Genomic DNA, 19,247 nt, shown 5'->3' on the forward strand with positions numbered 1-19,247 from the left:
GCACTGCCAGCGGCAATGCATACTCTGATACCATACAATAAAACAAAGAGAAGTAAATGATTCTACTCACTTTCCAGGCATTGTTACAAATTCATCCTTTCCAATCTTTCCTCTCACACCGTTGGCAAGTGAAGGGCAAATATCAGTGTCTGGTTCAGCCTGCATGGAAAGAAAACAAAATTCAACTGCTGCTGGATTTCTAAATGATCTTTCAGATATGTGACAAAATCAAGTAAAAACCAGGAGTAACAAGGAGTGAGACTAATATGTAATTTAGGGCTCTTCACATGATCTTTTCCCCTATTCATCTTAGTATTAATTCATTGCCAATCTTGAATAAACAGATGCAAAATTGAACTGAATATACATTCATTATCCATAATCAGTTGAATATATTTTTCATTTAATTTTGATAACTTACTACACTGCCCTGACTTGATTTCTAATGTTTGATAATCATAATGAAATGAAATATAAGAAGAACGTTGTTCAAAAACAACATCAAGCCCTGATCGAAAAGTTATATGAATCTAATTCTAAGAACCCACAATTTCACAAAAACATAAATTAAAGTTTTCTAGTTGGTGAGATGAGAGAAGGGCACTACCAGAACACATTTGATAATGGTTAATAACCTTCTGTTTCTTAGCAAAGGAGATGTTCCCTTGTGTATCTTACCTCTTTAAGACTATCTGTTTCATACAGCTCCCTGATGAAGTTATAGAGTGGGTGATGCTGACCCACAAACAAACGATCAGGACCATTGCTGTTTCTCTTCCCTGTAATCACACACAAAAAATGATCATCATATTCATCAATAATCCTAATATCCACACTTCTTGGTTTACTTCTGCCTCTTTCTTCAATTATCGTTATCATTATTTTCTATATATGATTTAAATCAGAACACATATAGAACGTATATACCCAAACCAACATCAGACATTAAAATCCACCACTAGCTCCATCATCACAATCATCTACACAACTATCACCACCATCGCCAACCACCACCACCACAAATACTATCACTACCAGCACCAATCCCCCCACCACTTCCACCACCATCATCTTCACCATCGTCATCTTCATCATCTTCGTTATCCCTACTATCACCATCACTTTCACAACAACCATCATTTTTATCATCTTCATTATCATATTCATTACAATTACAACCATCATTACAATCAAATCCTACTCCTCTATATCAATATACTTACTCTCTATTGGTGCGAGGTTGGGATATACCTCTGCAAGGGTCGTAAGGAGTCGATGCTCATCTACAAATGGCAGGAGTGCTACACCTACAAATGAAATTAGAAGAAAATATTGGTATTCACATACATTCACAAAAGCTTATGACATATTATAAGTTGGAACTTATCACTGCACCCTTTAGCAAACAAAAGGTTTCATTGCAAATAATATACATAAATATGCAAACCCACTACTCTATCTTAAAGTATTTAGTCTCAGAACATACATGTATCATATTCTAAATCTAATATAATTATTTGCTTAAATGAGGTATAATTCAACCAAAGTAAATTTCTACTTGATTAACTTTATTAAAGATCTATTTTAGAGAAGGATACTTATCTAGGAGAAAAACCGCTGCTAAATATTTCTTTGGTTAAGTTTCTAGTCTGGTGGTGTACATCAAATTTCAACCAGATAAAGTCTGGATATGCACCCATTGAGAATGGAGTGGAAATATAGTCTCTTTGCTAATCCTAACACTGTTTAAGTACATGTCCTACCTTGCCATGCATATTTCTTCCCATTGAGATCAATCTGGAAATCATCTGGATAGAAGTCAATGATTGGTGAGTCCTAAGATTAAAAGAAGAAAATGGTTTGAATTATTGTAAGATGATTAATACTGAACTTTATCTGAACTTCTTTAGGATATCAAACAAAATAATATTTGTACATTTCATTAGTCACATGATAATATTCAGCTCAGAGACATACACTGAACACAAAGAAATAAGGTTATAACATGTCTAGGCATATAAAAATAAATAATTTATGAATAACTATTGTTAAGTATCTAAAATCATATAAAACAATAACTTAGATGGAAAATACACTTCATATCATTCAAAATTAAATAATTATGAAAGTTATCAGAAAATTGTCACACTTTGTAAAAATTAAGTGCTCACAGGTTGGCAGGTCATGATCTAATTTTCAAATTGTGCATACAAAAATGTCAAGAAAAGAATTATGATACATGTGTATTTCTATTAAACTTACAATGTCCATCATTTTTCTCCTCCATGATTCTGGTAGGAAGTTACCACTGGCTGCAGGGAACACACTCATCAGCTGCTCTAATGGCTTGAACTGGTTAAACAAAACATAATATGATGGGTCAAAGGTCATGTTGGTTTTTTCATGGGATAGCAGGCTAGTTTAGGATACTATTTGCGTTGTGCTGGTGTTTATTTTAATTTGATTTTTATGAAATAACTTTAAATGTACATTTTCTTCATCAATGCCACCAGATGAAGGATTCTGTTAGCCACCATATTTTTATATACCTCTGAGATGTTGATTGGCCCAACTCCCAAATAATAAATGTAGTCACAAATTTAAATGATAACTCAACACAAACTGAACATACTTGAAGCTTAATTATTGTTCTATGTTACCTTAACCTAGTGGTATTCTTGATAAGCAAATACTTTTGCATCTGATTACATGTTTGGTGGAGAAATATTGAATTAAGACTTTCTTTGAACGATAGATTTTTGGCGTACATATATTCATGTAAACTTTTCTAACCAATTCGAACATGGGCAGAAATAGTAATTTACAGAATCAGAAAACATTACAAAGTTGGATGTGCAAAATAACTATTTGCCCGCCATATATAACCCCCCCCCCCCCCCGGGCCCAACATTAATTAGTAGGGTGCCACCTTACAAGGGTTCTGCCTGTACTATCCTCATTCAACCCACAACTTTTGATTGATGAATTTCTATATAAAAAATGTGTAGCATTATTGTACAGAAAATAATAATCCTGCCGATAAGATTTTGAGATTTCAACTATAACTCTTGTAACAAATTTCTTATTTAGAAGGTTTCTTATATTTTCTTATATCTAATACTTTATAATGAAGGTTCATGTTCTAAGATAGTTCCTTCAAAAGATGAATTTATAAGCTTTCGTCACATACCAAATTCACGTCTTGAAGGTATCAATTAGCCTAGCAATTTAGGACTGACACAAGGGTTTAGATAAATAGGAAGTTGACAATGAAGTGAGCCCCGATTGAAATTTACCCTGGGGACTTCTGACTTCCCATCTATTCATACCTGACCCAGGGTAGTTCTAGATAGACTTCCTGTCTATTCACTTCATAGTATCCTGAGTAAATCTGAATAGACTTCCCATCTATTCATACATAACCCAGGGTAATTCTCAATAGACTTCCCTTCTATTTATAGTAAATTGGGTACTTCTGAGTAGACTTCTTGTCTATTCATACTTGTATGCCCTTATTGTTATAGGGAATCACTTTGTATCATTCTTTTATTACATGCAAACTCTACTAGAATTAAAAAGAATGAATGAAAGAACTAATTGATTTTCTTCACTAATAGGCAGAGTCATGAACATAATGTACGCTTGTAAATGTACTAAGTAATGAATTGTTGAAAAGCTGGTGTAAAATGAAATTAATATAAAATATTTCTGACAACAAAAATTATGTAATTATACTGTGGTCTACTCCTAGTAGAGTAGAACATTTGTGAAAGAAGCTTGAATATCTTAATTTTTCTCAAAATATCTCAATGTAAACATTGTTAGCAAAGATGTGTAATAGACGCTGGATGTGCGTACACTGCGATGCATGCGTAGTCATGTGTGTAAGTACAATAAAATTTAAATGAGTTCTGTAAGCATTGTGAATAAAATGTGAATTAAGTCAAGTAGGTAGCCCACTTTTTACTCTGCGAGTAGAACGAAGCAGGCAAAGAGTTAACAAAATTATATACATTGTGAAAATTCAGATCATACAGTATCCAACAATGAGAATCTTCAAAATGTCAAATTAAATTCCCAAAGAATACTCACAGGTTTTGTTCCTTTCTCAAAGTCATTAGGAAGGCTGCCGATGTCGAGGAAATCTGAAGCAAAGGGAGCATAATGGTAAGGAAAATACCACTTCCATGATGCACATCCTTGATAGTAATACCTCAGTACCCAGCACAGACCTTCAACATAGCATCGCACCTGATGGATTTAAGATGGGTAGATTAAACAACATTAAATATACAATTATTTGTTCTCCATAGATAAATAAGTCACTTTTACATTAATCTTTTATGATGACAATGGGAGCATGTGTTCAATTGAATTTTTACAGACAATTCAGTTCAGATATGATGATTCACAAAGAATATATAACAGAATTATTATAAAAATTATTGAAATACATTAAAGCTATCAGGCAGTAAACATTGCTTGTGAAAGTATAGTCATGTACATGTAATTCTCTCTTTGACATAAACAATTAATTTATCTAAATTGAACAGGACTTTCAATTGGACCACTATACATGCTCTGACATGCAAGGAAATTGTGACCAAATACTTGCTATTGTGGCACTTGTTTATAGAAGACACAGAGTTTGGTTAGGAATGTGAAGTTTTGGTTCAGAATAATGTGAGGATTGCAATTGGGATTACACATCAGTGATAGGTAGGAGGTAATGTTTTAAAATACAATTTTAGTCGCTAATGTCATGGAACCTTTATGATAATAATGGATATCATCAACTACTTACAACTTTTGCACGGAAATCATGGTCAGATGAGGGAACATCAAACTTGTTTTGATAGTAACGCTCCTTCCAGCCATCTTCCCATAACCTGTAAACAAGAACAGCACAATTCATTGTTTCAAAAGTATACAATGAAAAGAATCTCATTAAAATGATCACTGTTTTGATTTGGTTACTATGTAAAAATTTGAGCTGCATGACTCTACATTCTGTAAAGAGCATTTGCATAATCTAAACATTTATATCCCTGAAAAACCATTGTCATGTGAATTTGACTAAAACTGAAAAAAAAAAAATCAAATAGTTTCATGAATGATACTATTCATTCAAAGATATCTTGATGATAACAACTTTTATTAAAAATTTTTTTTAGGCATCTGCCTGGCTCTTCATATCTATTTGAATAAATTTTCCAAATTATCAGTTTCCAATTATTCTTCAAGTGATTCACTCTTAATAAGTCACACCCTTTTAATCATTACAATGTATGGATGATAGATTTATCATTTCCGTGATGAGGATGAATTTTCTCAGTAGAATGATAAACTATGGTTTATTCTCTTTTTTCCTCCTCACTCCTCCTATCTACCAACCTGACAGTATCATCCTTGTCTTCATCTTCTTCCTCGGCCTCATCACGACTTCTCTTTGTTCCTCTCTCCTCACCCCCTTTAAACGAAGCTCTTAATGCATCAGCTGCATTCTGAGAACAGAACATAATAATAATAAAACCCCAGGATTTACATTACCTTCCAAAACTAGTAAACTTAACTTATTTTGTATAAAATCTAGATTAAAGAGTGAACTCATACTTCGTTGATCATTCTGCCATCTATATATTGGAAGCATCAATGCAAATTTGCTCAAGTTACAAGCTCAGTCAAAAAATTTCAGCAAGAAATGATTGAGTGAGAAATTCTTTACAATTAAGGTCAATTATTGCATTGTAGATGATCAATGTTTTAGTTAGTTGTATGTATGCAACCTTGTGAAATAATGAAATCTAAGCTGAAAAGCAAGCACACTGAAGATTGCCAGCACAGATAAGCACATTTGAAAATGTGTATCATCACTTCTTGGAAAAAGACCCGTCATCCACAAGAATGCCATTTTGCGAATTTCCCCAGTAATTACAAATTTTAGTACATTTAGTAGATCTTTAAAAAAAAAAGCTGGAATTTACATTTGATATATGATTATACAAAATACTTTTATGGCCACACCAGTAAAATGGATACAATTGTGTAATAAATCTTTAAAAAGAAAATTTTCATACATTTTACAACTACGACGTACATGTGCACTTTCCTCACTTTTGTTAGATAGAGACCATGTGTTATTGTACCCTTATTTCGAAATATATCTTAATAAATAACTGACTACTTGGCTCATAAAGCTCTTCCCATAACTGTCTAACCTAAGTGATTGCTATTATGATTGAATAAACATCTGAATCAGTGATTTTTTATTTTAATTTCTTGACAAACTAACTATCTGCCTTCATCAAGACTTACTAGGATTATGAATAACCAAATCAAATATTAGTGGAACCACATACCCTGTTAGCACTATCCCTTGATGTCATCCTGGCATCTCTACGCTGCTCCATGATCTGCTTAGCTGAGCTTGATGACGGTCCACCAGTAATGGGCTTTAAGGAAGCAAGATTTGGATTTGAGAGCAAATAATACTAATAATTGTACATTTATATTGCGCAATTTTTATACATATATACTCAACTGCCCATTACAATAATGCTATTATTATTATTACCCCGGCTATAGCCGTGCTGCCTACAAGCACTCTGGCACTCAAGGAATATCTTTCTACCAGGTACCTATTCACCAAATTCACGTATCTATTGCGAAGGTAATCTGACAAACATCAAACATTTTTTTTATCCACTTGAATTTTCAACATTATTCAACCAAGGTTCTTGGGGTTTATTGTTGATGTTGGCTCAAATAATGCATATCTAGTTAATTAATTATCGATTCCCACAATATGCTATCAAATTAAAAATGGTATAGTTATTCTATATTACTGTAAAAAGTGGAAATTTTCACAGATTTCGCAGCAAGATCGGCGAGTGCGAATTTAAAAACACACAAATTTATGAACATCTTTTTGGCAAAGAGGCTGCATAATTTGACCTATAGAGGGGGACATTTAAGAAAGCAAGCTTGAGCTCCAAAATCATTATGCATCGCGAGAATTTGTTCCAATGCGATCATTTTTTTTAAAAGGACAAGTCCACCCCAACAAAAGGTTGATTTGAAAAAAGGAGAAAAATCCAACAAGCAAAATACTGAAAATTTCATCAAAATCGGATGTAAAATAAGAAAGTTATGAAATTTTAAACTTTCGCTTAATTTCACAAAACAGTTACATGCACATCCTGGTCGGTATGCAAATTGGCAGAATGATGACGTCACCCACTCACTATTTCTTTTGTATTTTATTATATGAAATATGAAATATTCTAATTTTCTCCTCCTTGCCAAGTGAAACAAAGTTTTATTTCTCCCTGACCATGTGGAATTACCATTATTTTAACAGTTTATGGTTAATTTAAGCTGGTCCTTATTGTCAAATCTGTAAAAATTGAAATATTGTATTATTCAAACAATAAAAAACAAAAGAAATAGTGAGTGATGGACATCATCGACTCTCTCATTTGCATATCGCTGAGTTGCGCATTTAACTGTTTTGTGAAAAATAAGCGAAACTTAAAAATGTCATAACTTTCTTATTTTACATCCGATTTCGATTAAATTTGCAGCGTTATGTTTGTTTGATTTTTCTCTATCGATTCATATCAACAATTTCCTGAAGTGGACTTGACCTTTAACAGTCGCAGATCGGTATTTAAATTATGATTTTGCTTGAAATATTATTTGCTTTTGCTGTTTGATTGGGGAGTGTTTAGATGATCTGTTTAATTTTACGAAGACGTCTTGTCGATCGCCCAGGTTTGTTGATTGATCCCATGCACTTTGAATAGCCGTTATCCCCCCCCCTGTCCTTACCCCATGCTCGGCCGTCCATACCAGGCCAGCAGCGCCTCCATTTTGCCTTCCCCGATGTCCGCCCCGCAAATCATGATTGGATCAAAACAATGCTGAATTACGCCGCTTTAGAGCTAGAATTATGATCAGAAAATACAATTTTGTTGCTGAAATGTTAATTAAAACCATTCACAGATGGGGAAGAAGGAAGTGACTTTGCCTAACTTGCAGACAGGACAAGATTGTTTTGAACTTCTGGGTCCCACAAATATAAAGCATAGTAAGTGATTGTACAATTTGTTTTCATGCTAGATTGTACATTGTGGTCTATGCAATTATTTGTGAAAATTTGTTCTATAATCAGCTGCTATGTTTTGTGTTAAGAGGCTCAATGCATATATTGCCTTGTTTGCAGGATTCTTGACTATGCACTACCATAAAGAGAGTAGATGAAAGGATTACTTACTGTGGGAGCCAATACACCTGCTGGTATGAAAGCTGGTGCAGTATTCTGAAAAACAAAAATTGGCAGAATATTAACATAAAGCTACAAAATTAAACAAAAGACAGCACAAAACATTGATTTACATATAGAACCCACTAACAAAATTATCATAAAGATTTGAAGATGCATATAGGATAAGTACAAATTATTTTCTATTCAATTCAATGTAAAAAAAAGTAAAAATTAGCCAAAAAACTTCATATTATTTTCCAGATTCATTGCATAATCAATTACATAATACTTTTCTCTTAGTGTCCATACCACAATTGTTTTTCTAATGCTATAAGCAAAAAAATTACAAGCTTTTTCTATTTTTTAATGCAAAAAGCCTAGTGAGAATAGTACATACTGAATGAAATGGAAAACTACTCACAGCTCTCATTCTCTTATTCCTCTCTTTATTTCTCTTTCTGAAACCGATTTCAGTGACTCTTCTCTTCTTGAAGATCTCATCTTCTGCTTCACCTAGATCGGTCATCATCAGCTGGACACGTTGAAGGTCGACCACTCCATTCTCTGTCAAGTAGCCCTAGCAATAACACACAAAAGAGGTTTTACAACAAATATGAGGTATGTGTGTCATATATGACTAGCCACCCTAAAACCAACAATGAGATGCCCAAAATGAATTTTGAGATTTTTATTGAGCTTGAAAAAGTACATCCTAAGCTTTAGAATGATATACAACTTGTAAAAATTGATCAATAACCTACAGAAGTACTTGATTAAATGCGGAAGAAATTAAGTGAGAGCCAAGTTAAAAAGTTAATAAACTGATGCACAAGACAATGCAACTTCTTCAATGCCAATAGAAAAGCACACATAATCCTTTGTGGTGTTTCAAAGAACTGTTTTTAAGTTACACACATATTTATGTATGATTTTATGCACAACATTATGGACAACACTATGCATGACTGGTGACTGTTCTTTGGTGAAAAATAAAAATGACAATGACATTAGTTTCATACAAGTAGAATATACAACATACCTTTGTCTTGTAAACAGCTTTCTTGTACAGTCGTATCAGCCTGTCAATGGCCCCTTCCCTTTTGATAAGAAAAAACAGATTTCTAAAAGTCAATCACCTTATTTTAATATTAAAGGGAATTTACATATCACAGAAAAGTAAATTATCTTCTCTGGTAATGAAACACTCTAAAAGAAGATATCCTGGTATTTGCTTCAAACTGATACAGTACATGGATAACTGAAAATGGATTAGTGGGATGCAAAATGATTTTTAATCAAGAAATCATGATTAAGCCTTATTTATGGAATTATTACATGTTTGAATGAATCATATCAAGATATAATAAATATAAAAAAATCTAGGATCCACCCAAATTTAGTGCATCATATTTTCGAAAAAAAAATCACAATTTCTTTATCAATAAAGGCCAGGAATGGATTTAAGCTGTTATGACAAATGATTGCTATGCTATTTTTCAGCCAAATCTAGATTCTGTAACAAAGATTTCCATTCATTGTTCAAAACACTGGTCATAAACCAATATTTATTGTTCTTAGATATTTTCAATTCATTGCAATCATGACAGGGCTTGGACCACAGTGAATTGTAAAGCAAGTGTGAGACGTGCTCAAGACACAGCCCTATATCACAGAAGAAATTCAAACCTTACAAACTTGTGATATGAATCATGAAAACACTTACCTGATTTCAAGTGAAGGAAGATGAGGCAAGAAATCATTACCAACAAAGAAGCACATGAATACCCAGTCATCTATAGCTCTCTGCAAGTGTTAGAAATTAGAAACATGGAATTAACATGAATTTTACTTCTCTACATTCCCAAAGTGCCTGGTCCAAGGGCATTTCTTAACACAATCCTCAATAAAATGTGGATGCAATATTTTTGCTGTGAATGGTTTTCATACACAACAATAATGATAATAATGCAACTGAAAAAGTGCTTGTATCCATATACAATATTTGAAAATACACATTTTCCTCTTAAGTCCATCTCATAATAGTGGTTTGACTCTGACAAATTGTTATTTATACAATAAGCAATAGAAAATATGAAATTCAATATTTTTTCTATTGTAATATCTACTTGACAGACAAGTGCATCCTACCAAAATAATTTGAATGAATAGTGAAAAATCAAGCCTAACACAGAATTTTTTTTATCAAAATCAGATATTTTGAAGATAAGTATCTGTTGCCCTTATTGATATGACTTGGGCAGTGTACTTCTAAATGTAATTCTAAAGTTCACTCACCTCTAGGTCAAAGGTGAAAGGTAAACCTGTCATCCACAGCTCTTTTTCCAGGTACTGAGAACAGAAACAAGCCAGATATTAATATTGCTTATATCATCAATAGTCATGAATGTAGAAAATTACGATTAAAAAAAAAAAAATCAGATAAAGACACATTAAGAATAACACATATCAGGATTCAATCATTTCACATTGTGGCGAAGTTTGAATGAAAGTTTTCACCTCACAAGTAATTTATTTCAACATAACCATTATTTATAAAAAAACAAATTCAACAATTAATTCACAATACAAACTATGCAACAAGGATTTATGTTATTTTTTTTCTACATTGCTATTCCTTGAAACATAACAATTAGAATTAATCATCAATTTATTTATTCAGTTATTTCATTTTATTTCAGTTATTAATGTTACCTCTTTGAGAATATTGAGTCTGAGAAATATGAACTCTGTCTCAGCACCTTGAGGCACAGGTATGGTATCCAGCTGTAAAGATAAAAAAGCAATTTTATTTATATGTTTGTGCATGGCAATGAAATTAATCTTTTATCACTCTTTCTATCCATCCACCCACCCATCAGTTTATTAGTCTATCCAATATATCAAATAGAAAAATTAAATTTACTACTTTGTGAATTTTCACATTAAGTATGACCGCATACTTTGATTCATTGATATGAAGAATAATAAATCTTCATGGTATAATTTTGGATTATTTTATGAGTCCAACATTGCAAAAATTCATTTGTATATAAACCCCTCAAAAAAAGAAAGTCAAATAGGGGCCTAAGCTTTCGATCCTAGCAGAATCTTTGTCGGAGGCAAAATGACAAACATATAAAGTGGAACAACCCTAAAAAAAAGTTAGGAAATCTGAGTTTGGCCATTAATTTCTCTCAACTCCCAATTTTACACAATGCATATTTGACATCATTCAAAAGATAATTTAATTCTCTTTAAATGATACCATGATTGTTATGATCATGCCATCACGAAAAGAGCAAGATTATTCAAAAGTGTTGGATGAGGTCTGAATTGAAAAGCTGCAAAACGAGCAAAATGTTTGGAAATCTGAGTTTGGCCATTAATTTCTCCCAACTCCCAATTTTACACATTGCATATTTGATACCATTCAAAAGATCATTTGATTTTCTTTAAAATGATACCATGCTTGTTATGATCATGCCATCACGAAAAGAGCAGGATTTAAAAGTGTTGGATAAGGTCTGAATTGAAAAGCTGCAAAACGAGCAGAAATAGTCATGAAGGGTCAACACAGAACATGATTCTTTTATCTGTGTCAATAGAGATGAAAATCCATTCAAATCAAGCCCCTGCTTCTTCATTTTTTATGTTTTGTTGTGGTTTATGTAGTGATGGTTCTGTGAGATAACATGGTTTGAAACACCCATGCATATTTGTTTGTTTGTTATGTGTTTGCTTGTGCAGAGGTGTGTTTGATTCCATGTTAATGTTGATGTTAAGGTGCATGAAAACAATTAAAGGAAACCGCTGAGAAACTCACTCATCACCACGGAAAAAAGAACAGTGACTTTCAATATTGTGTCATTTTGCAACTTTTGAATTTTGACCTTGCCCCACATTTCAAGGCACTGCGCCTCCATGTGAACCATGATCATATCATGTAGGGTATCATTTTAAAGAGAATTAAATGATCTATTCATTGATATTAATTACACATTGATATTTACTAAAACCGAGGAGGGATTATCGATCAAAGTCAGATTTCCAAACTTTTTTTGAGGAGTTTATATTGCTGTGCAGAAACAAAAAAGAAAAATAAATCAATTTAACAATTTATAACCATACAAAATGAGTTGAAATGTAATAGGTTATGGATAGTGGCCCTTAAGAATAATTGTCCTTACCAATAGCATTCCTCATGGATAATGAGCTTGATCTGAATAACCTACCTCATTTGCTCTTTCCTTTGGCAGCCCCTGGCATTCTTTCATTTCATGTCCTAAAAGAAGAGAAAATAATTAGGGCCTACATATAAATCAAACGAACACATTCATCTGACTTATGGATTTCAATGCAATGAACTACCAAATATCACCTTAGCACTACATTATTTAATCAAATTTCATATCGAAGTAATAAGAGAGTTCACTTTACCTTCTTGATTGCAGAGCTCACAAGGTCTCCTCTGATTTGGTTTGAACTCCTCACGGATGATGGTGAACTTTACCTCATGGGTAGCAAGACCTGTGAAATAACAATGCAATATGATTACTTTTCTGCATTTCTATAGATATAAAGTTAACCATATATATGAGTTATGTAAACAATTCTCTTTTAAATGCAAAATCAATTCATCTTTACTTCTCAAGAAGTGGTCAGGTTGGATGATCTCTGCAGAAAAAGTACATGTATTTGGGAGATATAAACAAACCGGGCCATTATCAAGAATGTTAACTATTATGTCTGAGTTACTCTTGGGACTGTTCTGAGAGTTTGATAAGACAGACTTGGATTGCATTGTGGGTCAAAAATATAAACATCTTTTAAAATGCAACCACAAAACAATGACTTAGAAAATATGCATTTTGAAAGCCAAGTCTGTAGGACCATTGACATTGAAAAGTTAACTGAACTTAAGAGGGGTTTCACACTTTCACTCATTATTCTACAATGGGCCTTCTTCCCAAATCTTCTTCTTCAGACATGTATTGCATACAATTAAAGATTGACCTTTACTCCCTAAGTAAAATGCACTGGGGATGTAAACTCTGGATATTAATTCACATACATATATACACATGTAATTCCAATGAAAGTTCCATTAGCTATGAGAGAGCATGAAAATTTATTCATCATTCTGTCAGGAAGGTCAAGGGCACTGACGTAGTTCAAAGCTAGCACTTTACACACATTAATTCAACAGATAGTAGTAATCAAATGATCTCAGGCATGAATCTTTATATGCAAGGAAACCAATTTGAGAGTACACTGTATCAGTTTCAAAGCAAAGCTTTCTTTCGCTTCCATACCTACCAAATGAGTACTGAAAATATAAAAAAAATCCACTAATTTTGGAGCAAAATTAATTCAGGTTGTTGATACAAAATCAATTCATATAAATGAACCGTTCACTTACCCAACATAATTAGATCAGCTGCAGATATCAAGACACAAAAAGACAAAACAATTATATAGGTTAAATTTCTTGAAAATATTAAATGAAATACATTGCTAAATATCTAATGAAGATAGGATATTGAAAATGATACTGAAGTATCATACCATTCACCATGCATGCATTACACAGGCACCATTCACTCCTATCTTGATAGACGACCATCATTTGAGATCTTTGTCAATTTCATATCTCCAAGCCATCATAGACATTGGTGATGTTGAACAGAAAAATGAGGAGGTGCAATATGCTAATCCTACTCCAATTTCAATGATCAAGTTTTGGAAATAAATGTTCTTCAACGCTTACATTATGACAGGGAATTTTAGTTAGGAACATGAGAATTAATCAAGACACCATTGGAATCCCCCCCCCCCACAAAAAAAAAAAAAAATAATAAAAATTAAGTAAATAAGCAAACAACAATATAAATGATAAATAAATAATTATAATAATTTTTAAAAAAATCCAGCATGACTCAGCCCTTGTGTGATAAATGAAGATTATCATATTACTTACCATCAGCACCGCACAGACAATGATGAGTGTTAGGGTCATGGTCTGGATTGGCTGTTAATACAATCAAAGAAAGACAGATTTCTTATCTTATCTCTATACATATGTGACCATAAAGCTCAAAACTTACATAAATTGAAGTTCATGCTTTTAAAATTGTTTGTTTGAAAAAAGAACAGATGGCGAGCTTCAATAATCTGTCAAGTCTGCTCAACTAAAACACATAACATCTATGCACCCATGAATTTCAAAAAGACAGAAAGACATTCCAAAAACAAGAAGAAAAACTTCAAGGTTTCCTCAAACAAGAGTAAGATAGGCATACAGTGCAATATCTGTTGAAACTCTCAGCGATCCTAATTGTAATTTTTTTTTTGAATTTCTTGTATCTCCTGTTTGCTATTTTCCAATGCAAATCAATTTTCTTGACCCTTTATAACAAACAATATGGTATGAAATGTTTCCTTACCCCTTTGCTTCCTAATGTAGTCCATTATCTTGTGCTCACCCTCTCCTGGGGTATTAGCATCAGAAAGGATCACCTAGTACAAAAGAACAAAAATAATAAAACAAATAAATATAAAGAACAGCGTACAACTAGATGGATATTTGATTGAGCACAGTCGAAATTCATGCCTCAACTATCTATATTATTTCAAGCAAACTGCTTATGATAACAATCCTTCTCCTGCATAATGCAGATGTTTAATAATTTGGTAGTAGATATAGGGACAGTGATTATCCGTTTCTAAAAATTGCCTTTTCCATTTCAGAAAATCTCAAATTCCGTTTCAGCATGGCTGAAAACGGAAATTCCGTTTCCCCATAGACTTTGTGTACATGAAAAAGTGACGATTCCGTTTACATAGAAAACTAATACGCAATGATGTCAAAATGCTAGCGCTGTCAAAATTTGCATCTGCCAATGTACTAACATCGCTTTAAAATCCATTTAAATCAAAGAGATTCAAGCTCCAAAACTATTCAGAGAAACATAATCAACATAAATAAATCCTCACCTTTCATATTATTAGCATTATTTTATGGTTAAATGAGGTTTTATCACTGATTTGGGGACTTTTCAGACATGGTTTTGATCAGTCGACGACTTCCACCTATCCGCCATTTTGGATTTGTTGAATCACCGTGATCATGATATTATGACCGAACGCAGAGGGCAGCAACACACGGCCGTATTCTGCCTTATATGCGGACGTGAGTGTAAACTAATTTAGATACGATCGAGGGGCTCGAGTGTAGTTACGATGTGTTGATTGTCATGATTGTTGTAGCAAAGTGAGATCGTGTTTTTCCAGTTGATATTCGTATTTTGTTGAGGATTTGGGAGTAATTTTTGTTGCTATTTTGTGCATTTTGAGAAAAAAACATGTTTTCCATGATTTTCCGTTTGATAAGCCACTTTCCGTTTCAATAGACCGATTCCGTAAATTCCGTCCATTTTCCGCGATCGCGGAAAATCACTGTCCCTATAGATCATATTGATTCAAATTTTTTTTTTTTTCTCTATGATTGATGCAAAAACAGTTCAATATCAATATAATAAATCAAATTACTTAATAGACCCAAGCATTCCTATCATAGATAGCAAAACAAAATATTATCTATTATCAGTATCAATATAATTTATTGTGGTTTGACTCTCATCTTTCAATCTGAGGGTTGCGGGTTTGAATCTCAATCATGGAACGTTTTCCTTTAGCAAGAAATTTATCCACAATGTGCTGCACCCAACCCAGGTAGGCAAATAGGCACCTGGCAGGATTAATCAAAATAGAATGCATCAAGCACTCCACCAAAAGCTAAAGCATGGGTCATACATCATGTATATAAACTGGCCAGCAAAAGAAAGTACCCACTTCTTTCAAAGGCTGCACACAAAAATTCACCACATAGAAATAAACAATTTTGTACACAGGTATGGTGCAATATCCATTAGGAATCATATACCCAACAGGAAGTGATTATCTTTATTACAAAGAAATAAAATGACACGTACAGCATATTGGTCACTGAATCAAAAGTCACAAAATGTAACAGACCGAGCTGTCCGTTCACTTTGACATATTGGTTGTTAAAAAATGTTGTCCATTCAGTGGCCATTTTTGCTTGGTGGAAAGTGCTTTTGTGTGGGACTTTTTATTCAGAGACAAAGATGCTATGCATGTCAAGTTCTTTTTGTTATGAAGATATTCAATTGCTTTATGTGCATGTGATTAGTAAGGGGTATTGTAGCACACCTAAGTACAAAAATTGTTTATATTTATGTCGTGAATTTTTGTGTGCGGCCTTTGACAGGGGTGGGTACTTTCTTTTGCTGTCCAGTTTATGATTTTGAATAGGCAACAAGTTTAACAGATGCAACAAATTTACAAAAAATAGATTTACAAATGATATCATCGAGAGTAAAATTTGACGTGACGGGAATGACGTAAGGGGAAAAATTTCTAAAAAGTTAGGTGCTTGCAAAGTGAAGGAGCGCAAAAATTCATCTTTTAGATTTAGAAAATGCTATCTTATTTCACCCTATCCCTTTCATTTTCTTTGATTTCCTTACTTTGGGGTTATTTTCTTGGTCAAAGAACTTTTTGGGAGAAAGTCCATCTCCCCCTCCATCTTCACATACGCTAGTGACTATCATTAATTATTCAACTTGTAAATAATGGTGTGGTGAAGAATAAATAAAATATGAGACAAAGCAAACATACCTTAATGTTCTTCCAGCCAGGATCATTGTTTATTCTCTCTGTCACATAATAACGCAAGCAGTCAGCAAGACGAAACATGAACTCTGTCCCCTGTTAACAAATCAAGGGTAATCAGGTAATTATTCAATTAGTCTATTAGCAGATGATCTAATTATCATATCGTTTAAAAACATCCTGGTTACATCTACATGTACTTGGTCAATTCTGTCCAACTCTCACATGGTCTCATATTCACATGGGTTGTCTTTTAGTCTAATGGCCAAATGATCCAATTTCCATTTTGTATAATTTTTTTGGACTCTGTAAAATGAAAGCTTGATTAATAAACAGTTGCTTACCGGTGTGATACAGTTGCTGTCAAAGTGACTTTCTTTGGGCTTAGGAGGAGGCAGGTATCCACCACGCTCACCAATCTCAGCTCGTATCCTTGCCTCATCTTGCCTCTTATCTCTACATGAATACACAGAAGAAAATATATATATGGTTTGGAGTAGGATTAACATTAAAGAAAACTCGTTCTATCCCATAAGACATTCTGCCTTAACTTCCTAGTTCATTATATAACACTCTACGAAGATAAGAATCAGAAGTACATTTTGTAAGTTTACTTCATTTTTTACACATAAAAAATGCCCTCATACCTGCTTTCTTTTGAAGCTCTGAATCGACGTGAGCGCTGTTGATTCATCTTGGCACGAGGAGCAACTCCATCAATGGCCATGTAGAGCAATCTGCGAGGGCGCACTATACTGAACAAACGATCGATGTACAAGAAAATCTCACACATCATCTCATCTTCGTTCTTTGGCGCAGGTCTTTAATGTAGAGAGAGAGGAAAAAAATCAATGGTACAGACAAACTAAAACCTTAAGTTTGGTAAAAGTTAATGTAAATTATATCTAAGTATTATCAAACATGGCAGTTCACAAAAGTGTAGAGACCACTAATTTTTGTTTTTATCTGAATCTATATGAAAAATAAAAATTTAACATTTGTAAACATATTGTGCCTTATCTTACTGATGTTTTTTTTCAATCAATCTCTTTAAACAAAGCCCTTTGAACATTCACATGTATTTAACAAATATAATGACTGCCTATCAGAAAGCTACAAATAAAGATTATATCATTACTACATGTATTTCAATCCAATCCATTCATGAGAAATAGTTAAATAACCAATAGAAACAATATTTTTTTCATGTAATTCCACTTTAACACCTTTCTTTATTTCTATCATTTTAAACATCATTTGAAACACTATTAGTAAATAAATAGATGAATAAAACGTAAAGAATTAATTAATGAAAAAATAGAATAATACACAAATGAAAATGAAAAAAAAATGGATACTGTATGCAGGGTACTACATAACTTTTTAGGAGCACTTGCCCGGCTGGGCAAGTAAATTTTTAAATAGTTGGATATACTTGCCCAAAAATCTATTTCACTTGCCCGAAAAAATCCATGAAAAAAAAGTTTTACCTCTTTAAAGAAAAGTTTTGTGGTTTTTAACATTTTTCTCTCTTTTGACATGAACTGATGTCTGATCTGCCTTGTTATTGCATTTCTTTTTCCAAAGTGATTTCATCTTGCCTGCCATGACCCAAATTAGGGTCAATATCATATAATATCGACCCTAATTTTGGTCATTCTACTGTGAGAATTTTGCTTGCCCAATTCGGGCAAGTAGTTTTGGTCTTTACTTCAAAACACTTGCCCGACTCTTACTTTTACTTGCCCCGGGCATTCGGGCAAGTGCTTATGTAGCACCCTGCTGTATGTGTTCTTGGTGTTTTTAGAAATGTATCAATTGGATTATATATGCGAAGGAAAAACAAGCTGAATACAATTTACCATCAAATTGTTAAATGAAGTCCAGATAGTGGAAAATGATTGTGCACTTACTTATTTTCTGGATGACAACATGGATGAATAATTCCATTCATATCCAAATAGAGATTGTCAAACTCTACATCATTGGGGTTAGGCTTGGTACTATCAACTGGAATCCTAACTCCATCTACTTCTTTGGTCTGTAATTTAAAAAATAATAATGGAGGAATAGAATGACATCAGATGCACATATAATTCTAAATAAAAAATAGAACAATCAATAAAAACCTCAAAAGATCTATGCACAAGACAATAAAAGGCTGTGAGGCCTCATTTTCCTAGCAACATCAGCTGAAAAACATTTTGCAAAAAGCACATAAAACATTACACTCTATACCTTTTGCAGACATGACTAGAATCTAAACTGTAGTTTAGTGAAAAGTCTT

The 19,247-nt window shown here is 33.2% G+C and overlaps 1 protein-coding gene across 3 annotated transcripts in view; it reads right to left on the reverse strand.

Moving 5' to 3' along the window:
* The window catches only part of LOC129265458 (5'-3' exoribonuclease 2-like), a 31,290-nt gene extending 12,290 nt beyond the window's left edge, over positions 1 to 19,000 (reverse strand). For all 3 annotated transcript variants that reach the window (XM_064102066.1, XM_064102065.1, XM_064102064.1), the window contains exons 1-24: positions 18,874 to 19,000; positions 17,608 to 17,781; positions 17,305 to 17,416; positions 16,967 to 17,056; positions 14,710 to 14,782; positions 14,244 to 14,294; positions 13,686 to 13,703; positions 12,704 to 12,793; positions 12,499 to 12,548; positions 10,979 to 11,050; positions 10,562 to 10,615; positions 9,990 to 10,069; positions 9,306 to 9,363; positions 8,688 to 8,843; positions 8,276 to 8,320; positions 6,360 to 6,452; positions 5,395 to 5,504; positions 4,805 to 4,889; positions 4,093 to 4,251; positions 2,263 to 2,352; positions 1,764 to 1,836; positions 1,224 to 1,307; positions 679 to 779; positions 71 to 159 (exon numbers count right to left, since the gene is read on the reverse strand). In XM_064102066.1, the coding sequence (XP_063958136.1) occupies positions 71 to 159; positions 679 to 779; positions 1,224 to 1,307; positions 1,764 to 1,836; positions 2,263 to 2,352; positions 4,093 to 4,251; positions 4,805 to 4,889; positions 5,395 to 5,504; positions 6,360 to 6,452; positions 8,276 to 8,320; positions 8,688 to 8,843; positions 9,306 to 9,363; positions 9,990 to 10,069; positions 10,562 to 10,615; positions 10,979 to 11,050; positions 12,499 to 12,548; positions 12,704 to 12,793; positions 13,686 to 13,703; positions 14,244 to 14,294; positions 14,710 to 14,782; positions 16,967 to 17,056; positions 17,305 to 17,416; positions 17,608 to 17,781; positions 18,874 to 18,914 (2,048 nt within the window). In that variant the 5' untranslated portion in view covers positions 18,915 to 19,000. The remainder of the gene's footprint in view (positions 1 to 70; positions 160 to 678; positions 780 to 1,223; positions 1,308 to 1,763; positions 1,837 to 2,262; positions 2,353 to 4,092; positions 4,252 to 4,804; positions 4,890 to 5,394; positions 5,505 to 6,359; positions 6,453 to 8,275; positions 8,321 to 8,687; positions 8,844 to 9,305; positions 9,364 to 9,989; positions 10,070 to 10,561; positions 10,616 to 10,978; positions 11,051 to 12,498; positions 12,549 to 12,703; positions 12,794 to 13,685; positions 13,704 to 14,243; positions 14,295 to 14,709; positions 14,783 to 16,966; positions 17,057 to 17,304; positions 17,417 to 17,607; positions 17,782 to 18,873) is intronic.
* Between the last annotated feature and the right edge of the window lie 247 nt (positions 19,001 to 19,247).

The sequence above is a fragment of the Lytechinus pictus genome, chromosome 7 (assembly GCF_037042905.1).
Source record: "Lytechinus pictus isolate F3 Inbred chromosome 7, Lp3.0, whole genome shotgun sequence".
In the NCBI taxonomy this organism is placed as follows: domain Eukaryota; kingdom Metazoa; phylum Echinodermata; class Echinoidea; order Temnopleuroida; family Toxopneustidae; genus Lytechinus; species Lytechinus pictus.